The sequence below is a fragment of the Aphelocoma coerulescens genome (assembly GCF_041296385.1).
Source record: "Aphelocoma coerulescens isolate FSJ_1873_10779 chromosome Z unlocalized genomic scaffold, UR_Acoe_1.0 ChrZ, whole genome shotgun sequence".
NCBI classification, from domain to species: Eukaryota; Metazoa; Chordata; class Aves; order Passeriformes; family Corvidae; genus Aphelocoma; species Aphelocoma coerulescens.
The window spans coordinates 45,742,699-45,770,658 of record NW_027184085.1 but is presented as its reverse complement, the minus strand read 5'-3'; the positions used below and the strand labels follow the sequence as shown (position 1 = coordinate 45,770,658).

The following is a 27,960-nucleotide window of genomic DNA, read 5'->3' as shown; positions in this document are numbered from 1 at the left end:
AAAAAGCCCTCCTAGCCCGTAACCTCAAGGCATCTAGGAGTAACTCTGAAAACACACCAAGCCCCTATAGCCCACGCTGAGAAGCTGAACACTGAGAAGCTGAACATTGCAGCAACAAAGGAAATCACTCCTTCAATGATAGCTGGGGGACAAAACCTCAGGAAGCACTTTTGTAGACCTTCTTCCCCACATGTTTGCCACTGAACAAGGTGGGACACAGGCCTACAAAGGGTAGGATTGATGAAAACATGGAAAGCCAAGCAACAGTTCATCCACTGCATCCACATCATCCTGCTGCTGCAGTGCTGTGGCATCTCCAAGGAGACTTGCCCATCTCAGGTGCACCTCTGGGAGCTTCCCTGCGCTCATCCATGCACCACAGAGAGCTGCCTGCTATGGATGTAAAGAAAGGACGAAAGAAAAGAAAGTACCAACACAGTGTGGGACAACTCAGAAGGTGCTGCTGGGAGGAAAGCAGTGGGCCCAAATGGGCCGGTCCCAGCAAAACTGGAAGCTGTGAGGCAGAGAGCAAATAGAGCAGGTGCTGGGAGGGCTGCAGGAAGGCAGGCTTAGGAAAACAGAAAAACCACCACCGCCCCAAAGTTTGGAAGCTTCATTCCTCTGCCTCTCGCTTTTAAACCACTTTTTCTCTATTTCTCATGCTGTGGTTTAACCCCAGCCAGCAACCAAGCACCACGCACAGCCATTCTGGCTCCCTGGGGAGACAATCGGAAGGGTAAAAGCTGGAAAACTCACAGGTTGAGATCGATTCAGTTGCATAGGGAATGCAAAAGCCACACGCTCAAGCAAAGAAAAATAAAGAACTCATTCACCATTTCCCAAGGGCAGGCAGGTGTTTTGCGTCTCCAGGAGGGCAGGGTCCCCTCACGCCTCACAGTGACTTGGGAAGACAAATGCCGTCACTCCAAACGTCCCCTCCTCCCTCCTTCCTGCGCCCAGCTTGAAACACTGAGCAGGATGTCAAATGGTCTGGAATATACCTGTGGCCAGTTTAGGTCACCTGCCCTGGCTGTGTCCCCTCCCAAGCTCTCATGCAGCGTGACCCCAGGCCAGCTCTGTCTGGGCAGTTGCGTCCCTCATGCTGGGTGCTGAGCTGAGAGAAGCCGTGGCTCACGCAGATCCAAACTGCACAAGTTGTCACTCCCTCGCCTCAGCCTCAGTTCCCGTGGCAGAACTCGCGTGCCCGCTGGACGCTCACCTGCGCCCCAGCCTGCAAAGAAGCCCGGCTCCCTGCCCCTCTGCCCAGAGCAACACAGACACTCCCAACCTTTCCAGGAGCTGCAACACAACCAGGGCCACGGCGGCGGCGTCCCCAGCAGTGACACCACTGCTCTGCCCCGTTTTGCCCTCCTCTGTTCACAGCTGTGAGCCTGTATCTCCACACGAGGTTGTAGCCTGGAGATAACGAAGAAAGCAGACTTTTGCCCACTTCCAAACCATGCCACAAATGCCATCCATGCGTCTTCCCATGTTTACGCACCACCTGACCATTCAGAAGCAAATTTAGAGCCTATTCACAGGGTGAGAACAAAGCGAGTCTTCCAATGAAAGTTTTATAGAGTATTTATTTTGACTATCAATCTAAAAAATTAGAAACTACAAACTATGAACTGTAAACTACAAACTATAAAAAACTACCAACTATAAAAAACTACCAACTACAAAAAAACAACAAGTGGCCTCTTCCAGGGCTAGTATCTCCCGTCGGCCATAAACTGCTGCGCTGCCATGATCAGAGGCGTCAGGCTGGAGGTCGGCTTGGCTGAGGTTACAAACGGATGCTGCCCAAAGAGAAAAGGAAAAAATTAACTTCTGCTTTCCCAACTCCACTCCTCATGGGCTCAAACAGGCTTTCTCTGGTTACCAGAAAGACGCAGAAATGAGGGCACTCTCTGCACCTCTGTCTCCACGTCAAGGACCTTGCTACCATAGGAAAACATGGCTCACAATCCCACAAATCCATTAATCCTGCAGGTGTCTGCAGCTTCTTGAGATTTTTGTTGTGCCCACATTGTGGGAATGCAGCTTGCATGTCTTCCTTTCATCAGGACACTCAACAGGCTTCTTGAGGTTGCCCTTTTCTAAGGTCATGGGCTATTTTAGTTGCTAAAAAAAGGTGAGGAGCGTAAGGCATTCCTCAGGAAACTCCAATCCCTTGGAGAAAGGCTGATCCCCGTAGGATTTTGGCCCATGTTCTGAAAACCACTGACACAAGTGGCTGACGGATTCAGCGCTGGCTTGAAGGGGGAGCAGTGCTGGCACCTCCCTCCACAGCAGGGACAGCCGAGCGGCACCTTCTGCCGCTCCCTCTCTGCCACAACGTCGTCTACATGGCTGTGCCAGGCAGCAATGGGCCAGCCTGGCCAAGTCCTGCTCAGCTGTCCCCACCTTGGTGGCACAAACCTCTACAAGTGGGGCAGGAGGGCCAAGCCAAGGCCCCTCTGAGGCTCACTGGGAGCTGCCCAAAGCCCCTCCTTCCCTCCCTCCCTCCCTCCCTCCCTTCCCTCCGTTCTTGCTTGCTTCCTTCCTTCCTTCCCACACCCAAATCTCAAAATTATTGCCAGGAGCTGATTTCATTGGCTTCTTCCACCACCTTTTCAGCCCTCCCTACCTGCTATTATTCTACTTCACTTCTTTTGCTACCACATTACACTGAGTGTGTTCCCAAAGGGCAAAACTGGGCCACAGAAATGACCATCTCAGCATGGAGCACCTCTCCTCTGAGGAAAGGCTGAGACAGCTGGGCTTGTTCTGCCCCAAGAAGAGAAGGCCCTGGGCACACCTTCTTGCTGCCTTTCAAGACTTCCAGGGGGCTTCACAGCATGTTGAGGACATGTTTTTTTGCAAGCACAGTCGCATTAGCACAAGGGATAATAGCTCTCAACACAAAGAGGGCAGATTCAGATCAGGTCTAAGGAAGAAACTCTTTGTGACGAGAGTGCTGAAACACCAGCACAGGTCGCCCAGAGAGCTGCTCGCAGCCCCATCCCTGGGAACATTCGAGGTCAGCTCAGATGAGGCCCTGAGCAACCTGATCTACTTGACGACGTCCCTGCTCCTTGCGGACCACTTGGTCTGGGTGACCTTGAAAGGCTCCTTCCAACCCATCCCCACCCAGGATTCTCCTTCGTTTTTCTTTGAAAAGCCCCGAGACTGGCGATTCCTAGGACTGGTGCCCCTCTGACGCCTTGGATTGAGCGGATGGGAAGCCCCTGGCAGCGGGCAGCTGGCGCACCCTGCAGCCGCTTGGCCTTTTACCTGCAGAAGCTCCTGGGCAGACCAGCGCCTGTCCTCGTCTGTCTCCAGGCAGCAGTGCAGGAAGTCTCGCAACCAAGCGGACTGCTGCCTGGGGTTCTGCAGCTTCGGGGTGCCCCCGGTGCTTATCAGCTGTCGAACCTAGAGAAGAAGGAAACGCCGCGCTCTGCCTGTCTCCTTCGTATGCCAAACCGCTCACCCAGACCCCACGGGAGAAGCTCCACTCTCCAGTGGCACTTCCCTCCCTGCCACAGGCTTGGACATGCCCTTCCTACCCCACACAAAAGAGCCCAAAGCCAGAGACAGCCACAGCTAGTCCACTATGCAAAGGCTCCTGCTGTGCCCCCGATGTCAATGGCTGACCAAACTGGGAGCAACTCCATTGGCAAAAGCACACTTTGCTTCTCTGAGGAACGACACCAGCTCTTACAGGCAATTTGGAAGAGGGACTTTGGTCGAACTCTACAGTTTCCAAGGATTATTACATAAAATAATATCTATTATTATACACTGCTCACTGCTCCCTTAGGCAGAGCTTCCATCAAGCAAAAGGCATCACAAAAGGATTTTTTGGTGCTGTTTGTGAGTAAATGCCAAGGGGACGGTCTGGACAAGAAGCACGAGAGACTATGCGGCCTGGAACCTATCGTCTTCAGGTGTTAGGCAAGCTTCCCGGGCCGAAGAACGGGGGCAGACTTTGTTAGAATGACAGCAGAGTCTGAGAGCAGTTGCAGCGTACCATGGCAGAGGTGTTCATCAGGTAAGGAGGCGCTCCTTCCACCATCTCGATCCCCACGATGCCAAAGGACCAAATGTCCACTTTGGGGCCGTAGGGCTTCCTGGTGAAAATTTCTGGCGCCATCCAGTGAGTAGTCCCGGCAGCTGATCTCCGTTTGCTCTGCTCAGGGGTGAGCTGAGCAGCGAGGCCAAAATCAGCTGAGGAGAAAAAAGCCCTCTGGTCAAGTCGGCCCCGAATTAGGAAAGCAAACCAAAGAACTCCCCGCTGTACCAACGTCCCAGAAGGCAGTGTGGAATCTGGCTGCAAAAGGGGCCATGCTGGCATTCCTCCGGCCTGCAGCCGAGGAAATACGGAATTGGCCACTGAGCAAAAGCCCCCAGTTTCGGGCAGTGGCTTTCAGTCCCCTGAAGCTTTAGCCCGTAACGGCCTCGCTTGGGAAGGGACACGCACAATCCAGAGCCACTCCTGACACCTTCTTCCCAGCCACACCTCCCTGCACGTTGCAGCTGTGCTCTGTGCTCGCAGCAGGGCAGCCTGCACTGCCACGGGCACCACTCTTGGGGACCTGGCAGTCACTCAAAGGCAGCCCCACACCGCAGCCCGCCATGGCTGAGCCTGGCCAACAACACCCACCCAACTTGACAGATCCGTCCAAGCCCAGGAGAATGTTGTGGCTTTTGATGTCTCGGTGGATCACTTGCTTGGAGTGAAGGAAATCCAGGCCTTGCAGGCACTGAGAGAGAGAAAAGAAACACGAGCCTAAGAGTTCCTCATCTGATTTCATCCTACAAGCAGGGAAGTGGCAAACCTGCAAGACCGACTCGCTGGGGGATGCTGAGCCATGGAAGGACAGGCTGCTGGCAAGGGCAAGAGCTTGCTGCTCCAACACGAGGACAGCAGTGCCTTTTTAAGTGAGGGCATGCATATTCGCTTCTGAGACAGAAAGGGCAATTGTTCCTCTGGCCAGTGGCCTGCAAGCACACACTGAAGGAGCGCTGCTGCAGGGGCTGTGCTCTCTCCAGCCAGACGACAGCGGATGCTTTTGCAAACACCACTTTGGGTGCAAGCATCTCCTTTGAGCCTGAGCTTTGTGAGAGTCCCGAGAGTATCTCTTTGTCTTTGCCACTTGTCTGACATTGTGCCACCAACCCGTTTGCTCTTACAGGGAAGGAATGCAGTACACTTCGGGTCCAGGCAAGTGTTCAGAGAGGCAGACACAAACAAACACAGCTGGAGAAGGGCAGGCACGCTGGCAGGCACTTCGGATGCTCTTGCTGCTGCCAGTCGTAACAGAAAGGCAGGAAGCAAGCTGGGAAGATGAAATCACTCCTCTCCTTACCACCTGTTGGGAAGGACCATCCCGCCCAAGCCACGGGAAGCACAAGCGCCATCCCTCACCTCCCGAGAGACAGCTGCTATCTCTCCTTCTGCCATACGAGTCTCCCTAATGACATCGTGTAAAGAGCCTCCGTCCATGTATTCCATCACTAGCCAGAGCTCCTCGTCCACCAGGTAGCTGAAAGGAGGAAACAACAGCGTGGAGATGAATGCGCACAGTTACATGACCTGATGGATTCTTGTCTCCGTGTCTCTCTCGGAGGAAGGCAGGAGCAAGTGAATAGTCATTCACTAGGCTCCACAGGCCTTGAACTCTGTGCAGTCTAAAAGCCTTCTTGGTATCCACACCAATGCAAAACACTGGGAACAGGCAAAGGAAATAAGATCTACAGTGCTTTGTCAGCACTTAAGACCCGAGGGAAAAAATCAAGCCCCAAACCTGTTGGAAAATGAAGTGCAGGGAGGGGGGAACTTTGAGGCTGTTGGCTCAGTAAGGTAGGGCCGAGTCAGGTCTTTGAAAGCGCACTTCAAACTAGGTATGCCAGGAAAGATTAATGCAGCCCCAGTGCAATCTCCTCCCAAGACGCCGTAGATCAGCAGAGAAACAGGAATTAACAGCTCTGTTCTCTGCCAGCCACCAAAGGAGTGGCTGATCCTTTAGCTTGCAGGATGGCAATGACCCTTCATGGCAGAAGAGCAGAACCACTCACCTGTCTACGTAGTTGACGAGGTTGGCGTTCTTACTGTCGCGCATGACCTGGATTTCGTTCACGCACAGTTCGGTGCTGCTCTCTCGCAGGAGACTGATTTTCTTTATGGCCACCTGAAACGACATGGAAAACCGTGAACCAAAGAAGGCTGTGGCAGGAGACCACAACGGGAACGATGAGACAGTGATTTTGGGATGACAGAGCTGGGCGGAGCAAAACCGCCTTGCGACGGGACACCAGAGGAATTCGTAGCTGAGCTTGCAAGAGCCTCTTACGCCGCTCGCTTGGGCGCCAGTCCCAGGACACAGAGCCAGAGAGCCTTTGCTTTGTACACCCAGGCGAAACACGCTCTAAACTCTCCACCTCAAAGCTCTAACAACACTCCCTACGCCCACAGCCTTCCCCCAGGGCCTTACTTTATCTTCAGCATTTCCATTCACACACCTCTTGCAAGCAGGAAGCCATTCTGTGCCGGTGAAAATGGAGCCAAACTGCTGGGAAACCACTGGCAGTTCTAGGGGGTTACATCATTACTCCAGCAACCGCTGGCATTCTTGAGTGCACAACAACACAGCAAACTCTTACAGACATGACGGGTAAAATGCCGTCCTAAAAGCATCCGGAGGGTTAAACCCCAGGAAATACAACCCTACTCACTTTACAGAAAAAATGCTGTGATGATGAAAACATCATTGAGGCTACCTCCCAAAAAGACAACCCTAGCCCTTCCACACTTCAGGAGCTGTCATTTTGCTGCACTAAAACACTTTCCTTCGCACCACGGACATTTGCAATTACTGCCTGACTGCAAAAAGGAATAGCCCACGCCTTGATCCTCTAGCCATGCACGCCGGGCTCTGAGCATGGCATAGGCCCTTGAGAGTCCCCTTGCAGACCTCTCTCTCGAAGCACAGTTCCCAAGGGCAGCCCTGCAGGTGGCTAAGGAGCTACCAGCACGATTCCCATGTATTTGCTACGAGCCAGAAACGAGAATTCAGGAATCCTGAGCTGCCGGCCCCAAAGAGCAGTGCCGTGCTCTAAGACACCACCTTGGCACTAAGACCCAGCTGGCTGCGTCTCCTCCTAGGAGAGAAACCGCCTGGCCTCCTCGCATTCCTTGGGGCAGCTGAGAAGGACAAAATCTGTCCCCACTGTATTTGGCAGGCGGACACTGCTCGGCACTTCAGTGGCCCTTGGAAGCAAAGCTCTACTGGCCAGCCAAAGCTCAGCCACAGCTGACAGCAGAGGGGAGGGCACTCGAGAGCTGCAGAAGCTGCGGCGCTGCCTGACGCTTACCTCTTCTCCTGTGGCAGTGTCCACTGCCGTACACACAGTGCCGAAACCCCTAGAAACAAAACAGCAGCGGAGAAAGGAGAAGTCCTTTAGTCCCTTCAAGTGCAAGACACTGCGGTCCAGCGGGAAGAAAAGGCCTGGGGCAAATCTCAAATGGGACACGACAGATTCTGGTCTGGGTCTTTTTCCCTTTGTTCTTTCCGTGTGTGCACATGGGTGGGATTTTTCCAGGCACACACACTCCGGCTGGGCCTTCCCACACCTCTCCTTGGAGTCTATCTGCCAAACTCAGGCAACACCACACAGGCCTTCTGAGAAGCCTGAACTCACGGAACAGCCATTGGAGGAAAAGATCTAGAGACAGATCCTTCCTCCAGCTGCCAAGGAAAGTAGTCTCCAGCCACAGCCAGAGCAGCCGAAGGCCTCCATTGTTGCACTCCATTGTTGCACACACAAATGGAGAAGTACTCTACACAGGGCATCCCTAGACAGCTTCATTCCGGGTCCAGAGCCATCAGCAGCTGCTTCTCTTCGGTGCCCCAGACACAGGAAGGACTCTACTCCTCAGGCGAGTTCTTGTACACTTGGCTGCTCCCAGAGGAAATGCTGCAAATCCATCCCATTTACAGTCAGCAGAGCTGGCTTTCAAAAGGGAACAGCTTGGGGGATTCTTTGCAGGAAAGGCCAAATCCCCACAGGATCCATGAGGGCTCTGCCATCAGGCAGGTGATGCCTTTTCCTCTAGAGTGCATCGGCACCGGCGCTTCCCTGAAGCTTTGGCTTTTGCCACCTCAGCTATAAAAGAGAGTTGCTTCTTTCACCTCTGCTTTTGGCTTCTAGACTAGGTGACGGTCATCCTGAGCACTGAATCTTGTTTTCAGCAAAATATTGGAAAGAAATGCTACTGACAGCTGTTCTCTGGCAGCTCTCAGCTGCTAACTTGACCTTTGAGGCAGCACACTTTTTGCTCCTTTCATTCCCACATCTTCTGTATTCTTTTGGGACACGTAAAAATGGTTTCTGCGAAGAAAAGCGGCAAAGAGGTGCCACACACTTGAGGGACAGGAGATCTGCCAGGCGCTGCTCTTTGCCGCAGAAAAGACATTGCCAGCATCCAGGTGTCTTTGCCATGCCTTCGGACCACAGCTATAAACGCTGACCAGTACTGAGGGACGGGAGCATCTCAACGCAGTGTCTGAACAGCTTTGGAGCTTGCCTGACGTCACGCTGGGGAGATGTGACACCAGCAAAATACACAGCCCCTCCCTTTGAAGAAGGAACGGTGGCTGCACTCACCCTTTGCCAATAGTTTCCAGTTCTGTGTATTTAGCCTCGGGATCTCCTTCGCTCACCAGCATCCCTGAAAGAAACCAAAGGAAAGATGCTCACTTCACAACAGAGATCCCACCCTGCAGCAGATCAGAAAGGCAGCCCCACTCTCTCTCCCCGCTCTCCTTGGGGACACCAGGCCCTTTCTTCTCAGTCACTCAGCGAACCACAACAACAACCGCACCACTACAACACCACCACCACTACCACCACAGCAACAAAACAGCAACAAAACAGTCAGCTCTGCAGCACAGATTGCCTGCGCAAAGCCTGACTGTCCAAACTAAAAACTAAGCACATGGAGAATCAGTCAGAGGAGACACGGATCAGAAAAGACAGCAGTAACCAAGAGAAGTGATTGTTGTCTAGAAACATTAAGGGCAGCAGGAAGAACAAAACCTTTCTGTTCTTGGGAATAAACACTCTGTGACATTCAACCAAAGCTTTAATCCTTGCAAATGTAAAGGCAGGCATCTTGGGTTCTGGAATCAATTTTTATCAACAGCTGCCCTTTCCAGAACAGGAAGAATATTGCAAAGTGCTTCCAGCAGAGGCACGATCTCCACCTTTCAGCACTTTGCCTAAACAATGCCTTTCTCCCTTTCAAGAGCAGCAGCTCATCTTATAACCCATTGCATGGGCTTTAGGAATGAGGTCCCTCATCTTTTAGGACCGGGCTACCTTCTGAAGATGACCTTGGCTGTGCCCCCCAGGAGCTGGGCCCAGAGAGCTCCTTGAGGCCCACTCATTCGCTAGGTCACAGCCTCCTGCTCAGCCAGAAACAATCTCTTGCTTCCCTTCTGCACAGAGGGCAGCTCAGGCAAAGCCAAGCCAGGCCGAGCTGCCCTCAGAGGCAGGAGAGCCTCTGAGGTGCTCTCTCGCCACCTCAAAGCACAACAGCAGGTCCTGTGTGGAGGCCTCAGGACCCGACACTCCGCTGAGGAGAACAGGAGGTGGGAGGAGCTCATGCTGACACATGCACACACAAGGCACTGCTCCAGCAGACAAGGAATACACAGGACATACTCAGCATGGCCAGGCACTCCTCCTCTGTCTTCTCCTGCAGGTCCTCAGTGCTGCCAGAGGAACTGCTTGTGCTCCAGGTGCACGAGCTGCTTGTGCTCCAGGTGCACGAGCTGCTCGTGCTCGAGTTTCCAGCTCGGGGACTGGAGGCTTCTTCAGAGCCTGCAGCTGCAGCCCGTGCAGGTGCCAGGACAGAGGAGGTGGAGCTCTGGGACAAGAAATGACTTTGGGTCAGAAGGGTGCCTGGCAGAGATGCCCCTCTGATCCCATTTCAAATGCAAGCCCCTAGGAAGATGCTGCCGGCCACATCCAGGGCTCTTCACCTCTCGGCTTTTGCTGCCCACTTCTCCAACTCAAGGCGCAAAATCCAAAGGCTGCTTTTACACGAGGGACTAAATGACACCAAAGACACTGCTAACCAAAGCAGGCACTTACTGATGTGAGCTGCTCAGGCCGTGGGCTGACCGCAGGGGCAGGTTCCTTGGCACCCTCCTCCTCTTTAGCCTCTTCCTCGGGTACAGAGGCAGCCAGAGCAGGTGCTGACGCTGCCCCTGTGCTCTGTGGACAGACAGCAGCATGAGGGACAGGGAGGAACCTGTCAGGCAGAACCTTTAGATATATTCAGCGGCAGACCCCGCTGTATCTCAGCTGTTCCTTTAGCTACTGACAGCTGCTCCATGGAGAGGGCCAGGTCCCTCCTGGGGACAGTGACTCCTCCATGCCCTGCGAGGCTGTGAACTGCATCTTTGCACTGCTTTGAACTGCATCTTTGACAGAGAGCCTGCACAGCCACAGGGCACAAAGGGCCTCCCTTGTACCCCAGGGCAAAGACATCCTAATGCTACCTCTTGTCTCTTGCTAAGACAAATTCACAGCCCCTGTCAGAATAGTGGGAAACTGATGTCTAAACATCCGAGTTCCACACCCCTTTTCAAGGGCTCGTGGCTGGGGGAAGCGCTCTGGAAGCGCTGAAAAGATTCCAGGCCTCAGCATCTTCAGCCACACATGGGAGATGCTGTCTGATCAGAAACCTGCAGCTCTGCTTTGCTCCAGCCACAGGGCTTCCCAGAGCTGCCACTTACTGATGCTGGATGCTCAGGCCCTGCGGTGGCAGCAGATGCAGCTGGGTTGGCATCTTCCTCCCCTTTGGCCTCGTCTTCAGGAAGACACACAGCCAGAGGACGCTCCGAGGTTTGTTTTGTGCTCTGCAGACAGACAGCAGCATGAGGGACAAGCAACCTTCTTTATACTCTGCTCTAGACCCAGATGCACTAAGGAGAAATCATCTGCAGAGAAATGGGATCCTCAGTTGTTCAAACTCAAGTAAAATGGGCCAAGTAGATGCGACCGCACTCTCTTGTACAGGAGAAATTCCATCATGGCTCAAAGCACCAAGCAACCCCACTTTCATCTGATCAAAAGCTCTGAAATGGAACATGGAGACAAAACAGGCAGGGATCCCCTGCTGCTGCTGCTGCAGCTGCTGCTGCTGCTGCTGCTGCTGTTGCACAGAGCCTGGACTGTACTTTCGTTCATCTGACCAGGCTGGCACTGGACTGCAACAGGCCCAGCTCACAGCTTGCTCCAAGTCGTCAAATGCTACCAACGCCAAAGGCTCCTTTCCCACTCACCCACGGACCGGATTCTCTCCAGGCATGGGCAATGTGACCTGCAACACACAAGGGAAGAAGAACCAGATGCTGTAAGAAAACTGCCTGCACTGGGCAAGCCCACCAAGAAGTCAACCCAAGGGCAGAGCGTTTTGCTTTCACTACATCCCTCCAGCAGCAACCCGTGTGCCACACAGCAAGCAAGACAACAGCACAAAATGCTGCCTTGTGTCTACCTGTTGTCCTCTTTGGCCACTCAAGCCACAGAAACGTGAGACTAAGAAAGCCCAAGTGGTTCTGTAGTAGTCAATGCTTCTGCCCAACCCCACCCCACCCAGCAGGAGCTACAGCTCCTCCCCTTCCTGCACTTCAGTTTTCTGAAGAGATTGCACACAGCAATTCCCATGAGCTTGCTGAAAATGATTCCACAGAAAAGCTTCCCCCAAGTCCCCCTCAACCGTGGTGGCAGTTCTACTGTGACACAGCACAGGAACAGCTCCTGCGTGCAGGAGCATACAAGAACTCTTCTAAAAATGTCTATCTCAGAGGCCTTTGCCAAGCTGGTTCTGGGATTTCAGCACAGAGCCAACGGCTCTTTTAGCACGCAGGAAATGTCAAGTTCCACAGGCACATCCTTGGGATGAGGGAATGCAGAGGAGAAGATGCTTCCCCTCAGTCCTAGAGAGCAGCGCACAGTTTCTACAAGGACTCCTGCCAGGCTCTCCGCATCTTCCCATCTTGGAAGATGTCTTGCTTCAGCCAGCAAACTGAGGAGACTGCACACTCCACTGCCACAGGCCTTGCCGGGATGGGGGGGAGCAGAACCCCTGCAGGCTACATTACAAATGCTGCCCACGCCCTGCTGGCTACAGACACGCCCTTCTTAGCTGGAGCTGTTGACAGCAGCTTTACCCCACTAAAGGCATCTTCACGGCAATTTGGTTTCCATATGCTGCCCTGAACAAAAAGGTCTACTTACGTGCCAGGTGGGTGAAAAAGTACCCAGAATAAGCCACGGAAAATGCCGTGCAAACTGCAGCACACACTCCCTCCATGGCTCGAGCAGCGCTGCTCAAGTTTGCACCGGACAAGACTCCTGGGGAAAACCAAAAAGACTCAAGAGTCCCGTCAGGGTGCAGCCTGCTGGCAGAGCCCTCCGCGATCAGCAGGGTCCGCCTGCAGTGAGCACGCCACAGAGCTGCTCTGCACACTGAGGCCTTCCGTGCCTCGGCACGGCAGCTTTGCCTTGACAACGCCGGGATGCGGCCGCTGACATCACAATAGCGGCCGCTCTAGGCTGCTTTGTGAATTCATGCATAGAACCAGACCTTCTCTACAGCCAACGCCAAAAAAAGCCTGCAAAGCAGCACAAAAAGCCCTCCTAGCCCGTAACCTCAAGGCATCTAGGAGTAACTCTGAAAACACACCAAGCCCCTATAGCCCACGCTGAGAAGCTGAACACTGAGAAGCTGAACATTGCAGCAACAAAGGAAATCACTCCTTCAATGATAGCTGGGGGACAAAACCTCAGGAAGCACTTTTGTAGACCTTCTTCCCCACATGTTTGCCACTGAACAAGGTGGGACACAGGCCTACAAAGGGTAGGATTGATGAAAACATGGAAAGCCAAGCAACAGTTCATCCACTGCATCCACATCATCCTGCTGCTGCAGTGCTGTGGCATCTCCAAGGAGACTTGCCCATCTCAGGTGCACCTCTGGGAGCTTCCCTGCGCTCATCCATGCACCACAGAGAGCTGCCTGCTATGGATGTAAAGAAAGGACGAAAGAAAAGAAAGTACCAACACAGTGTGGGACAACTCAGAAGGTGCTGCTGGGAGGAAAGCAGTGGGCCCAAATGGGCCGGTCCCAGCAAAACTGGAAGCTGTGAGGCAGAGAGCAAATAGAGCAGGTGCTGGGAGGGCTGCAGGAAGGCAGGCTTAGGAAAACAGAAAAACCACCACCGCCCCAAAGTTTGGAAGCTTCATTCCTCTGCCTCTCGCTTTTAAACCACTTTTTCTCTATTTCTCATGCTGTGGTTTAACCCCAGCCAGCAACCAAGCACCACGCACAGCCATTCTGGCTCCCTGGGGAGACAATCGGAAGGGTAAAAGCTGGAAAACTCACAGGTTGAGATCGATTCAGTTGCATAGGGAATGCAAAAGCCACACGCTCAAGCAAAGAAAAATAAAGAACTCATTCACCATTTCCCAAGGGCAGGCAGGTGTTTTGCGTCTCCAGGAGGGCAGGGTCCCCTCACGCCTCACAGTGACTTGGGAAGACAAATGCCGTCACTCCAAACGTCCCCTCCTCCCTCCTTCCTGCGCCCAGCTTGAAACACTGAGCAGGATGTCAAATGGTCTGGAATATACCTGTGGCCAGTTTAGGTCACCTGCCCTGGCTGTGTCCCCTCCCAAGCTCTCATGCAGCGTGACCCCAGGCCAGCTCTGTCTGGGCAGTTGCGTCCCTCATGCTGGGTGCTGAGCTGAGAGAAGCCGTGGCTCACGCAGATCCAAACTGCACAAGTTGTCACTCCCTCGCCTCAGCCTCAGTTCCCGTGGCAGAACTCGCGTGCCCGCTGGACGCTCACCTGCGCCCCAGCCTGCAAAGAAGCCCGGCTCCCTGCCCCTCTGCCCAGAGCAACACAGACACTCCCAACCTTTCCAGGAGCTGCAACACAACCAGGGCCACGGCGGCGGCGTCCCCAGCAGTGACACCACTGCTCTGCCCCGTTTTGCCCTCCTCTGTTCACAGCTGTGAGCCTGTATCTCCACACGAGGTTGTAGCCTGGAGATAACGAAGAAAGCAGACTTTTGCCCACTTCCAAACCATGCCACAAATGCCATCCATGCGTCTTCCCATGTTTACGCACCACCTGACCATTCAGAAGCAAATTTAGAGCCTATTCACAGGGTGAGAACAAAGCGAGTCTTCCAATGAAAGTTTTATAGAGTATTTATTTTGACTATCAATCTAAAAAATTAGAAACTACAAACTATGAACTGTAAACTACAAACTATAAAAAACTCCCAACTATAAAAAACTACCAACTACAAAAAAACAACAAGTGGCCTCTTCCAGGGCTAGTATCTCCTGTCGGCCATAAACTGCTGCGCTGCCATGATCAGAGGCGTCAGGCTGGAGGTCGGCTTGGCTGAGGTTACAAACGGATGCTGCCCAAAGAGAAAAGGAAAAAATTAACTTCTGCTTTCCCAACTCCACTCCTCATGGGCTCAAACAGGCTTTCTCTGGTTACCAGAAAGACGCAGAAATGAGGGCACTCTCTGCACCTCTGTCTCCACGTCAAGGACCTTGCTACCATAGGAAAACATGGCTCACAATCCCACAAATCCATTAATCCTGCAGGTGTCTGCAGCTTCTTGAGATTTTTGTTGTGCCCACATTGTGGGAATGCAGCTTGCATGTCTTCCTTTCATCAGGACACTCAACAGGCTTCTTGAGGTTGCCCTTTTCTAAGGTCATGGGCTATTTTAGTTGCTAAAAAAAGGTGAGGAGCGTAAGGCATTCCTCAGGAAACTCCAATCCCTTGGAGAAAGGCTGATCCCCGTAGGATTTTGGCCCATGTTCTGAAAACCACTGACACAAGTGGCTGACGGATTCAGCGCTGGCTTGAAGGGGGAGCAGTGCTGGCACCTCCCTCCACAGCAGGGACAGCCGAGCGGCACCTTCTGCCGCTCCCTCTCTGCCACAACGTCGTCTACATGGCTGTGCCAGGCAGCAATGGGCCAGCCTGGCCAAGTCCTGCTCAGCTGTCCCCACCTTGGTGGCACAAACCTCGACAAGTGGGGCAGGAGGGCCAAGCCAAGGCCCCTCTGAGGCTCACTGGGAGCTGCCCAAAGCCCCTCCTTCCCTCCCTCCCTCCCTCCCTCCCTTCCCTCCGTTCTTGCTTGCTTCCTTCCTTCCTTCCCACACCCAAATCTCAAAATTATTGCCAGGAGCTGATTTCATTGGCTTCTTCCACCACCTTTTCAGCCCTCCCTACCTGCTATTATTCTACTTCACTTCTTTTGCTACCACATTACACTGAGTGTGTTCCCAAAGGGCAAAACTGGGCCACAGAAATGACCATCTCAGCATGGAGCACCTCTCCTCTGAGGAAAGGCTGAGACAGCTGGGCTTGTTCTGCCCCAAGAAGAGAAGGCCCTGGGCACACCTTCTTGCTGCCTTTCAAGACTTCCAGGGGGCTTCACAGCATGTTGAGGACATGTTTTTTTGCAAGCACAGTCGCATTAGCACAAGGGATAATAGCTCTCAACACAAAGAGGGCAGATTCAGATCAGGTCTAAGGAAGAAACTCTTTGTGACGAGAGTGCTGAAACACCAGCACAGGTCGCCCAGAGAGCTGCTCGCAGCCCCATCCCTGGGAACATTCGAGGTCAGCTCAGATGAGGCCCTGAGCAACCTGATCTACTTGACGACGTCCCTGCTCCTTGCGGACCACTTGGTCTGGGTGACCTTGAAAGGCTCCTTCCAACCCATCCCCACCCAGGATTCTCCTTCGTTTTTCTTTGAAAAGCCCCGAGACTGGCGATTCCTAGGACTGGTGCCCCTCTGACGCCTTGGATTGAGCGGATGGGAAGCCCCTGGCAGCGGGCAGCTGGCGCACCCTGCAGCCGCTTGGCCTTTTACCTGCAGAAGCTCCTGGGCAGACCAGCGCCTGTCCTCGTCTGTCTCCAGGCAGCAGTGCAGGAAGTCTCGCAACCAAGCGGACTGCTGCCTGGGGTTCTGCAGCTTCGGGGTGCCCCCGGTGCTTATCAGCTGTCGAACCTAGAGAAGAAGGAAACGCCGCGCTCTGCCTGTCTCCTTCGTATGCCAAACCGCTCACCCAGACCCCACGGGAGAAGCTCCACTCTCCAGTGGCACTTCCCTCCCTGCCACAGGCTTGGACATGCCCTTCCTACCCCACACAAAAGAGCCCAAAGCCAGAGACAGCCACAGCTAGTCCACTATGCAAAGGCTCCTGCTGTGCCCCCGATGTCAATGGCTGACCAAACTGGGAGCAACTCCATTGGCAAAAGCACACTTTGCTTCTCTGAGGAACGACACCAGCTCTTACAGGCAATTTGGAAGAGGGACTTTGGTCGAACTCTACAGTTTCCAAGGATTATTACATAAAATAATATCTATTATTATACACTGCTCACTGCTCCCTTAGGCAGAGCTTCCATCAAGCAAAAGGCATCACAAAAGGATTTTTTGGTGCTGTTTGTGAGTAAATGCCAAGGGGACGGTCTGGACAAGAAGCACGAGAGACTATGCGGCCTGGAACCTATCGTCTTCAGGTGTTAGGCAAGCTTCCCGGGCCGAAGAACGGGGGCAGACTTTGTTAGAATGACAGCAGAGTCTGAGAGCAGTTGCAGCGTACCATGGCAGAGGTGTTCATCAGGTAAGGAGGCGCTCCTTCCACCATCTCGATCCCCACGATGCCAAAGGACCAAATGTCCACTTTGGGGCCGTAGGGCTTCCTGGTGAAAATTTCTGGCGCCATCCAGTGAGTAGTCCCGGCAGCTGATCTCCGTTTGCTCTGCTCAGGGGTGAGCTGAGCAGCGAGGCCAAAATCAGCTGAGGAGAAAAAAGCCCTCTGGTCAAGTCGGCCCCGAATTAGGAAAGCAAACCAAAGAACTCCCCGCTGTACCAACGTCCCAGAAGGCAGTGTGGAATCTGGCTGCAAAAGGGGCCATGCTGGCATTCCTCCGGCCTGCAGCCGAGGAAATACGGAATTGGCCACTGAGCAAAAGCCCCCAGTTTCGGGCAGTGGCTTTCAGTCCCCTGAAGCTTTAGCCCGTAACGGCCTCGCTTGGGAAGGGACACGCACAATCCAGAGCCACTCCTGACACCTTCTTCCCAGCCACACCTCCCTGCACGTTGCAGCTGTGCTCTGTGCTCGCAGCAGGGCAGCCTGCACTGCCACGGGCACCACTCTTGGGGACCTGGCAGTCACTCAAAGGCAGCCCCACACCGCAGCCCGCCATGGCTGAGCCTGGCCAACAACACCCACCCAACTTGACAGATCCGTCCAAGCCCAGGAGAATGTTGTGGCTTTTGATGTCTCGGTGGATCACTTGCTTGGAGTGAAGGAAATCCAGGCCTTGCAGGCACTGAGAGAGAGAAAAGAAACACGAGCCTAAGAGTTCCTCATCTGATTTCATCCTACAAGCAGGGAAGTGGCAAACCTGCAAGACCGACTCGCTGGGGGATGCTGAGCCATGGAAGGACAGGCTGCTGGCAAGGGCAAGAGCTTGCTGCTCCAACACGAGGACAGCAGTGCCTTTTTAAGTGAGGGCATGCATATTCGCTTCTGAGACAGAAAGGGCAATTGTTCCTCTGGCCAGTGGCCTGCAAGCACACACTGAAGGAGCGCTGCTGCAGGGGCTGTGCTCTCTCCAGCCAGACGACAGCGGATGCTTTTGCAAACACCACTTTGGGTGCAAGCATCTCCTTTGAGCCTGAGCTTTGTGAGAGTCCCGAGAGTATCTCTTTGTCTTTGCCACTTGTCTGACATTGTGCCACCAACCCGTTTGCTCTTACAGGGAAGGAATGCAGTACACTTCGGGTCCAGGCAAGTGTTCAGAGAGGCAGACACAAACAAACACAGCTGGAGAAGGGCAGGCACGCTGGCAGGCACTTCGGATGCTCTTGCTGCTGCCAGTCGTAACAGAAAGGCAGGAAGCAAGCTGGGAAGATGAAATCACTCCTCTCCTTACCACCTGTTGGGAAGGACCATCCCGCCCAAGCCACGGGAAGCACAAGCGCCATCCCTCACCTCCCGAGAGACAGCTGCTATCTCTCCTTCTGCCATACGAGTCTCCCTAATGACATCGTGTAAAGAGCCTCCGTCCATGTATTCCATCACTAGCCAGAGCTCCTCGTCCACCAGGTAGCTGAAAGGAGGAAACAACAGCGTGGAGATGAATGCGCACAGTTACATGACCTGATGGATTCTTGTCTCCGTGTCTCTCTCGGAGGAAGGCAGGAGCAAGTGAATAGTCATTCACTAGGCTCCACAGGCCTTGAACTCTGTGCAGTCTAAAAGCCTTCTTGGTATCCACACCAATGCAAAACACTGGGAACAGGCAAAGGAAATAAGATCTACAGTGCTTTGTCAGCACTTAAGACCCGAGGGAAAAAATCAAGCCCCAAACCTGTTGGAAAATGAAGTGCAGGGAGGGGGGAACTTTGAGGCTGTTGGCTCAGTAAGGTAGGGCCGAGTCAGGTCTTTGAAAGCGCACTTCAAACTAGGTATGCCAGGAAAGATTAATGCAGCCCCAGTGCAATCTCCTCCCAAGACGCCGTAGATCAGCAGAGAAACAGGAATTAACAGCTCTGTTCTCTGCCAGCCACCAAAGGAGTGGCTGATCCTTTAGCTTGCAGGATGGCAATGACCCTTCATGGCAGAAGAGCAGAACCACTCACCTGTCTACGTAGTTGACGAGGTTGGCGTTCTTACTGTCGCGCATGACCTGGATTTCGTTCACGCACAGTTCGGTGCTGCTCTCTCGCAGGAGACTGATTTTCTTTATGGCCACCTGAAACGACATGGAAAACCGTGAACCAAAGAAGGCTGTGGCAGGAGACCACAACGGGAACGATGAGACAGTGATTTTGGGATGACAGAGCTGGGCGGAGCAAAACCGCCTTGCGACGGGACACCAGAGGAATTCGTAGCTGAGCTTGCAAGAGCCTCTTACGCCGCTCGCTTGGGCGCCAGTCCCAGGACACAGAGCCAGAGAGCCTTTGCTTTGTACACCCAGGCGAAACACGCTCTAAACTCTCCACCTCAAAGCTCTAACAACACTCCCTACGCCCACAGCCTTCCCCCAGGGCCTTACTTTATCTTCAGCATTTCCATTCACACACCTCTTGCAAGCAGGAAGCCATTCTGTGCCGGTGAAAATGGAGCCAAACTGCTGGGAAACCACTGGCAGTTCTAGGGGGTTACATCATTACTCCAGCAACCGCTGGCATTCTTGAGTGCACAACAACACAGCAAACTCTTACAGACATGACGGGTAAAATGCCGTCCTAAAAGCATCCGGAGGGTTAAACCCCAGGAAATACAACCCTACTCACTTTACAGAAAAAATGCTGTGATGATGAAAACATCATTGAGGCTACCTCCCAAAAAGACAACCCTAGCCCTTCCACACTTCAGGAGCTGTCATTTTGCTGCACTAAAACACTTTCCTTCGCACCACGGACATTTGCAATTACTGCCTGACTGCAAAAAGGAATAGCCCACGCCTTGATCCTCTAGCCATGCACGCCGGGCTCTGAGCATGGCATAGGCCCTTGAGAGTCCCCTTGCAGACCTCTCTCTCGAAGCACAGTTCCCAAGGGCAGCCCTGCAGGTGGCTAAGGAGCTACCAGCACGATTCCCATGTATTTGCTACGAGCCAGAAACGAGAATTCAGGAATCCTGAGCTGCCGGCCCCAAAGAGCAGTGCCGTGCTCTAAGACACCACCTTGGCACTAAGACCCAGCTGGCTGCGTCTCCTCCTAGGAGAGAAACCGCCTGGCCTCCTCGCATTCCTTGGGGCAGCTGAGAAGGACAAAATCTGTCCCCACTGTATTTGGCAGGCGGACACTGCTCGGCACTTCAGTGGCCCTTGGAAGCAAAGCTCTACTGGCCAGCCAAAGCTCAGCCACAGCTGACAGCAGAGGGGAGGGCACTCGAGAGCTGCAGAAGCTGCGGCGCTGCCTGACGCTTACCTCTTCTCCTGTGGCAGTGTCCACTGCCGTACACACAGTGCCGAAACCCCTAGAAACAAAACAGCAGCGGAGAAAGGAGAAGTCCTTTAGTCCCTTCAAGTGCAAGACACTGCGGTCCAGCGGGAAGAAAAGGCCTGGGGCAAATCTCAAATGGGACACGACAGATTCTGGTCTGGGTCTTTTTCCCTTTGTTCTTTCCGTGTGTGCACATGGGTGGGATTTTTCCAGGCACACACACTCCGGCTGGGCCTTCCCACACCTCTCCTTGGAGTCTATCTGCCAAACTCAGGCAACACCACACAGGCCTTCTGAGAAGCCTGAACTCACGGAACAGCCATTGGAGGAAAAGATCTAGAGACAGATCCTTCCTCCAGCTGCCAAGGAAAGTAGTCTCCAGCCACAGCCAGAGCAGCCGAAGGCCTCCATTGTTGCACTCCATTGTTGCACACACAAATGGAGAAGTACTCTACACAGGGCATCCCTAGACAGCTTCATTCCGGGTCCAGAGCCATCAGCAGCTGCTTCTCTTCGGTGCCCCAGACACAGGAAGGACTCTACTCCTCAGGCGAGTTCTTGTACACTTGGCTGCTCCCAGAGGAAATGCTGCAAATCCATCCCATTTACAGTCAGCAGAGCTGGCTTTCAAAAGGGAACAGCTTGGGGGATTCTTTGCAGGAAAGGCCAAATCCCCACAGGATCCATGAGGGCTCTGCCATCAGGCAGGTGATGCCTTTTCCTCTAGAGTGCATCGGCACCGGCGCTTCCCTGAAGCTTTGGCTTTTGCCACCTCAGCTATAAAAGAGAGTTGCTTCTTTCACCTCTGCTTTTGGCTTCTAGACTAGGTGACGGTCATCCTGAGCACTGAATCTTGTTTTCAGCAAAATATTGGAAAGAAATGCTACTGACAGCTGTTCTCTGGCAGCTCTCAGCTGCTAACTTGACCTTTGAGGCAGCACACTTTTTGCTCCTTTCATTCCCACATCTTCTGTATTCTTTTGGGACACGTAAAAATGGTTTCTGCGAAGAAAAGCGGCAAAGAGGTGCCACACACTTGAGGGACAGGAGATCTGCCAGGCGCTGCTCTTTGCCGCAGAAAAGACATTGCCAGCATCCAGGTGTCTTTGCCATGCCTTCGGACCACAGCTATAAACGCTGACCAGTACTGAGGGACGGGAGCATCTCAACGCAGTGTCTGAACAGCTTTGGAGCTTGCCTGACGTCACGCTGGGGAGATGTGACACCAGCAAAATACACAGCCCCTCCCTTTGAAGAAGGAACGGTGGCTGCACTCACCCTTTGCCAATAGTTTCCAGTTCTGTGTATTTAGCCTCGGGATCTCCTTCGCTCACCAGCATCCCTGAAAGAAACCAAAGGAAAGATGCTCACTTCACAACAGAGATCCCACCCTGCAGCAGATCAGAAAGGCAGCCCCACTCTCTCTCCCCGCTCTCCTTGGGGACACCAGGCCCTTTCTTCTCAGTCACTCAGCGAACCACAACAACAACCGCACCACTACAACACCACCACCACTACCACCACAGCAACAAAACAGCAACAAAACAGTCAGCTCTGCAGCACAGATTGCCTGCGCAAAGCCTGACTGTCCAAACTAAAAACTAAGCACATGGAGAATCAGTCAGAGGAGACACGGATCAGAAAAGACAGCAGTAACCAAGAGAAGTGATTGTTGTCTAGAAACATTAAGGGCAGCAGGAAGAACAAAACCTTTCTGTTCTTGGGAATAAACACTCTGTGACATTCAGCCAAAGCTTTAATCCTTGCAAATGTAAAGGCAGGCATCTTGGGTTCTGGAATCAATTTTTATCAACAGCTGCCCTTTCCAGAACAGGAAGAATATTGCAAAGTGCTTCCAGCAGAGGCACGATCTCCACCTTTCAGCACTTTGCCTAAACAATGCCTTTCTCCCTTTCAAGAGCAGCAGCTCATCTTATAACCCATTGCATGGGCTTTAGGAATGAGGTCCCTCATCTTTTAGGACCGGGCTACCTTCTGAAGATGACCTTGGCTGTGCCCCCCAGGAGCTGGGCCCAGAGAGCTCCTTGAGGCCCACTCATTCGCTGGGTCACAGCCTCCTGCTCAGCCAGAAACAATCTCTTGCTTCCCTTCTGCACAGAGGGCAGCTCAGGCAAAGCCAAGCCAGGCCGAGCTGCCCTCAGAGGCAGGAGAGCCTCTGAGGTGCTCTCTCGCCACCTCAAAGCACAACAACAGGTCCTGTGTGGAGGCCTCAGGACCCGACACTCCGCTGAGGAGAACAGGAGGTGGGAGGAGCTCATGCTGACACATGCACACACAAGGCACTGCTCCAGCAGACAAGGAATACACAGGACATACTCAGCATGGCCAGGCACTCCTCCTCTGTCTTCTCCTGCAGGTCCTCAGTGCTGCCAGAGGAACTGCTTGTGCTCCAGGTGCACGAGCTGCTTGTGCTCCAGGTGCACGAGCTGCTCGTGCTCGAGTTTCCAGCTCGGGGACTGGAGGCTTCTTCAGAGCCTGCAGCTGCAGCCCGTGCAGGTGCCAGGACAGAGGAGGTGGAGCTCTGGGACAAGAAATGACTTTGGGTCAGAAGGGTGCCTGGCAGAGATGCCCCTCTGATCCCATTTCAAATGCAAGCCCCTAGGAAGATGCTGCCGGCCACATCCAGGGCTCTTCACCTCTCGGCTTTTGCTGCCCACTTCTCCAACTCAAGGCGCAAAATCCAAAGGCTGCTTTTACACGAGGGACTAAATGACACCAAAGACACTGCTAACCAAAGCAGGCACTTACTGATGTGAGCTGCTCAGGCCGTGGGCTGACCGCAGGGGCAGGTTCCTTGGCACCCTCCTCCTCTTTAGCCTCTTCCTCGGGTACAGAGGCAGCCAGAGCAGGTGCTGACGCTGCCCCTGTGCTCTGTGGACAGACAGCAGCATGAGGGACAGGGAGGAACCTGTCAGGCAGAACCTTTAGATATATTCAGCGGCAGACCCCGCTGTATCTCAGCTGTTCCTTTAGCTACTGACAGCTGCTCCATGGAGAGCGCCAGGTCCCTCCTGGGGACAGTGACTCCTCCATGCCCTGCGAGGCTGTGAACTGCATCTTTGCACTGCTTTGAACTGCATCTTTGACAGAGAGCCTGCACAGCCACAGGGCACAAAGGGCCTCCCTTGTTCCCCAGGGCAAAGACATCCTAATGCTACCTCTTGTCTCTTGCTAAGACAAATTCACAGCCCCTGTCAGAATAGTGGGAAACTGATGTCTAAACATCCGAGTTCCACACCCCTTTTCAAGGGCTCGTGGCTGGGGGAAGCGCTCTGGAAGCGCTGAAAAGATTCCAGGCCTCAGCATCTTCAGCCACACATGGGAGATGCTGTCTGATCAGAAACATGCAGCTCTGCTTTGCTCCAGCCACAGGGCTTCCCAGAGCTGCCACTTACTGATGCTGGATGCTCAGGCCCTGCGGTGGCAGCAGATGCAGCTGGGTTGGCATCTTCCTCCCCTTTGGCCTCGTCTTCAGGAAGACACACAGCCAGAGGACGCTCCGAGGTTTGTTTTGTGCTCTGCAGACAGACAGCAGCATGAGGGACAAGCAACCTTCTTTATACTCTGCTCTAGACCCAGATGCACTAAGGAGAAATCATCTGCAGAGAAATGGGATCCTCAGTTGTTCAAACTCAAGTAAAATGGGCCAAGTAGATGCGACCGCACTCTCTTGTACAGGAGAAATTCCATCATGGCTCAAAGCACCAAGCAACCCCACTTTCATCTGATCAAAAGCTCTGAAATGGAACATGGAGACAAAACAGGCAGGGATCCCCTGCAGCTGCTGCTGCTGCTGCTGCTGCTGCTGCTGCTGCTGCTGTTGCACAGAGCCTGGACTGTACTTTCGTTCATCTGACCAGGCTGGCACTGGACTGCAACAGGCCCAGCTCACAGCTTGCTCCAAGTCGTCAAATGCTACCAACGCCAAAGGCTCCTTTCCCACTCACCCACAGACCGGATTCTCTCCAGGCATGGGCAATGTGACCTGCAACACACAAGGGAAGAAGAACCAGATGCTGTAAGAAAACTGCCTGCACTGGGCAAGCCCACCAAGAAGTCAACCCAAGGGCAGAGCATTTTGCTTTCACTACATCCCTCCAGCAGCAATCCGTGTGCCACACAGCAAGCAAGATAACAGCACAAAATGCTGCCTTGTGTCTACCTGTTGTCCTCTTTGGCCACTCAAGCCACAGAAACTTGAGACTAAGAAAGCCCAAGTGGTTCTGTAGTAGTCAATGCTTCTGCCCCACCCCACCCAGCAGGAGCTACAGCTCCTCCCCTTCCTGCACTTCAGTTTTCTGAAGAGATTGCACACAGCAATTCCCATGAGCTTGCTGAAAATGATTCCACAGAAAAGCTTCCCCCAAGTCCCCCTCAGCCGTGGTGGCAGTTCTACTGTGACACAGCACAGGAACAGCTCCTGCGTGCAGGAGCATACAAGAACTCTTCTAAAAATGTCTATCTCAGAGGCCTTTGCCAAGCTGGTTCTGGGATTTCAGCACAGAGCCAACGGCTCTTTTAGCACGCAGGAAATGTCAAGTTCCACAGGCACATCCTTGGGATGAGGGAATGCAGAGGAGAAGATGCTTCCCCTCAGTCCTAGAGAGCAGCGCACAGTTTCTACAAGGACTCCTGCCAGGCTCTCCGCATCTTCCCATCTTGGAAGATGTCTTGCTTCAGCCAGCAAACTGAGGAGACTGCACACTCCACTGCCACAGGCCTTGCCGGGATGGGGGGGAGCAGAACCCCTGCAGGCTACATTACAAATGCTGCCCACGCCCTGCTGGCTACAGACACGCCCTTCTTAGCTGGAGCTGTTGACAGCAGCTTTACCCCACTAAAGGCATCTTCACGGCAATTTGGTTTCCATATGCTGCCCTGAACAAAAAGGTCTACTTACGTGCCAGGTGGGTGAAAAAGTACCCAGAATAAGCCACGGAAAATGCCGTGCAAACTGCAGCACACACTCCCTCCATGGCTCGAGCAGCGCTGCTCAAGTTTGCACCGGACAAGACTCCTGGGGAAAACCAAAAAGACTCAAGAGTCCCGTCAGGGTGCAGCCTGCTGGCAGAGCCCTCCGCGATCAGCAGGGTCCGCCTGCAGTGAGCACGCCACAGAGCTGCTCTGCACACTGAGGCCTTCCGTGCCTCGGCACGGCAGCTTTGCCTTGACAACGCCGGGATGCGGCCGCTGACATCACAATAGCGGCCGCTCTAGGCTGCTTTGTGAATTCATGCATAGAACCAGACCTTCTCTACAGCCAACGCCAAAAAAAGCCTGCAAAGCAGCACAAAATGCCCTCCTAGCCCGTAACCTCAAGGCATCTAGGAGTAACTCTGAAAACACACCAAGCCCCTATAGCCCACGCTGAGAAGCTGAACACTGAGAAGCTGAACATTGCAGCAACAAAGGAAATCACTCCTTCAGTGATAGCTGCGGGACAAAACCTCAGGAAGCACTTTTGTAGACCTTCTTCCCCACATGTTTGCCACTGAACAAGGTGGGACACAGGCCTACAAAGGGTAGGATTGATGAAAACATGGAAAGCCAAGCAACAGTTCATCCACTGCATCCACATCATCCTGCTGCTGCAGTGCTGTGGCATCTCCAAGGAGACTTGCCCATCTCAGGTGCACCTCTGGGAGCTTCCCTGCGCTCATCCATGCACCACAGAGAGCTGCCTGCTATGGATGTAAAGAAAGGACGAAAGAAAAGAAAGTACCAACACAGTGTGGGACAACTCAGAAGGTGCTGCTGGGAGGAAAGCAGTGGGCCCAAATGGGCCGGTCCCAGCAAAACTGGAAGCTGTGAGGCAGAGAGCAAATAGAGCAGGTGCTGGGAGGGCTGCAGGAAGGCAGGCTTAGGAAAACAGAAAAACCACCACCGCCCCAAAGTTTGGAAGCTTCATTCCTCTGCCTCTCGCTTTTAAACCACTTTTTCTCTATTTCTCATGCTGTGGTTTAACCCCAGCCAGCAACCAAGCACCACGCACAGCCATTCTGGCTCCCTGGGGAGACAATCGGAAGGGTAAAAGCTGGAAAACTCACAGGTTGAGATCGATTCAGTTGCATAGGGAATGCAAAAGCCACATGCTCAAGCAAAGAAAAATAAAGAACTCATTCACCATTTCCCAAGGGCAGGCAGGTGTTTTGCATCTCCAGGAGAGCAGGGTCCCCTCACGCCTCACAGTGACTTGGGAAGACAAATGCCATCACTCCAAACGTCCCCTCCTCCCTCCTTCCTGTGCCCAGCTTGAAACACTGAGCAGGATGTCAAATGGTCAGGACCATTCCTTCGGTCAGTGTGGGTGTCTCCCCAGTCTCCCATGAACTCCTGACTTCCTCACCAGTTTGTCTGCATGAAAAGCCAAACAGGCGTTGTCTCTGTGTAAGTCCTTCTCAGTAATAACAAATTCCTCTATATTATCAACCATGTGTGCAGCAGAAACCCAGAATACAGCACCATACTTGACATTGTGAAGAAAATTATCACCCTGCCCCATCCAAAACCAGCACATAGTGTTGTCATTATCCCAAGGACTTGCAGTCAAAACCATTCTGTGAACCAACAGAATATCCTGAGGACACAGACACTATAAAGAACATCAAAAAGTGAAAACAATCATTAAAATGTCACAGACAAGAAAAACCAACCAGAAACCCCAAATCCACTCAGCATAAAAATATTGAAGTTCATGAAAGAAGAGATAAGGTCAAAGCCACAGACATCTCTAAAAATAGATGCAACAATATTGTTCTGAAATTTCATTTTAGTTAGAAATAATTCTGATGAAAAACTTTCACTACTTTTTCTGATCTATTGAGAAGGCATATGATTAGTAGTTAAGAATTCATTTTTAATTGGGTAGCACTGTCAGTTTGATTGTATTAAGAAAAATTGCTTCTAAGCATAAGCTAACATTTTTCATTTTATAATCAATAGGAAAGTGATGCATAATTAACCTTTGTATCTCTATAGTCTGTCAGGCCACAAGAACTATCCAAAATACAGATGATGGCTCCCTTTTTCCTTTTATCCATGGGAAAAGAAAAGGAGACATCCTGACACGTGAACAACTGCCATCTATGTTTTGGAGCTCTGTAGCAAACAAATGTATTTCCATTTAGGGCATTGTTTTGGGGTTTTTGTTGTTGTTGTTTTGTTTTTGTTGTGGGGTTTTTGTTTGGCTGTTTCATTGGTTTTTGTTGTTGTTTTGATTTGGTTTTAGTTTTGAATTGTTGGTGGGGTCTTTGTAACCTGTCAAAAATCCCTATGGAAAAGAAAAACCAGGGAACAGAAAGACTTTTGGTGATCTTTTTTGACCGTGACACTGCAAACTCTGAGTATTTTACTAAATGTTATTTGCCAATTTTAACACTGCATACTTAAACTGTACTTAGAAGTTCATTGCTAAGTTCAGCTCATCTGAAGCACATTTAAATTATCCGTAGTGTGGTGATGACAGGTCCTTCTAGTCCAGTATCCAGCTAAGAGGACCAACAATTTCTGTGACCTGATTATGCCTTCCTAAATGGAAATTCCTTTCTACAGCTTTGCAGCTAACAGCACTTAAGGAATTAACAGACCTCATGTTATATGTTGAGAAGAACAGAGAATATAAAACATGTTTATGGTTAATGTGAACATCTCCACATATGACCTGAGTAATAATGCATTTTCTCAGCACTCTGAATCCTAAGATACCTTGACTTCACAAGGAAGTCAGAGTTGAAGCACAGAGTTTTTTGCCAGTTCTAAAAGTTTCCAACTTTGTAGTTCTGTGCAACCAAATGTCAAAATCCCATTGCAAAGTTATGTGATTCTAACATAGCACAGGCATACAATAATGAGCAGAAGGAAGTGGAAGTATCAAAAGA

At 52.5% G+C, this 27,960-nt stretch overlaps 2 protein-coding genes across 2 annotated transcripts; both read right to left on the bottom strand.

Annotated features, from left to right (window-relative positions):
* Positions 1-1,712: 1,712 nt before the first annotated feature.
* On the bottom strand, positions 1,713-12,373 carry LOC138103856 (serine/threonine-protein kinase PAK 3-like). The gene is made up of 13 exons (XM_069002464.1): positions 12,298-12,373; positions 11,340-11,377; positions 10,791-10,913; positions 10,144-10,266; positions 9,712-9,916; positions 8,653-8,716; positions 7,360-7,408; positions 6,064-6,176; positions 5,414-5,531; positions 4,649-4,748; positions 4,016-4,212; positions 3,280-3,417; positions 1,713-1,802 (listed from the first exon to the last, which is right to left on the bottom strand). Exons 1-13 carry the CDS (start codon positions 12,371-12,373, stop codon positions 1,713-1,715), a joined length of 1,434 nt encoding a protein of 477 aa, XP_068858565.1.
* A 2,027-nt stretch (positions 12,374-14,400) lies between these two features.
* LOC138103855 (serine/threonine-protein kinase PAK 3-like) lies at positions 14,401-25,059 on the bottom strand. Its single transcript, XM_069002463.1, has 13 exons — positions 24,984-25,059; positions 24,031-24,068; positions 23,479-23,601; positions 22,832-22,954; positions 22,400-22,604; positions 21,341-21,404; positions 20,048-20,096; positions 18,752-18,864; positions 18,102-18,219; positions 17,337-17,436; positions 16,704-16,900; positions 15,968-16,105; positions 14,401-14,490 (listed from the first exon to the last, which is right to left on the bottom strand). The coding sequence occupies exons 1-13, from the start codon at positions 25,057-25,059 to the stop codon at positions 14,401-14,403; spliced, it is 1,434 nt and encodes a 477-aa protein (XP_068858564.1).
* Between the last annotated feature and the right edge of the window lie 2,901 nt (positions 25,060-27,960).

Bases quoted from the DNA above. Each gene is read 5' to 3' on its own strand.
- LOC138103856 (XM_069002464.1), bottom strand. From the start codon at position 12,373: ATGGAGGGAGTGTGTGCTGCAGTTTGCACGGCATTTTCCGTGGCTTAT. The intron at 6,177-7,359 runs GTAAGCGTCAGG...ATGTCGTTTCAG, and splicing joins ACACTGCCACAGGAGAAGAG to GTGGCCATAAAGAAAATCAG. The intron at 4,749-5,413 runs GTGAGGGATGGC...TCTCTCTCTCAG, and splicing joins TAGCAGCTGTCTCTCGGGAG to TGCCTGCAAGGCCTGGATTT.
- LOC138103855 (XM_069002463.1), bottom strand. From the start codon at position 25,059: ATGGAGGGAGTGTGTGCTGCAGTTTGCACGGCATTTTCCGTGGCTTAT. The intron at 18,220-18,751 runs GTGAGTGGTTCT...TCCTCCTTTCAG, and splicing joins CTCGTCAACTACGTAGACAG to CTACCTGGTGGACGAGGAGC. The intron at 16,901-17,336 runs GTGGGTGTTGTT...TTTTCTCCTCAG, and splicing joins GGACGGATCTGTCAAGTTGG to CTGATTTTGGCCTCGCTGCT.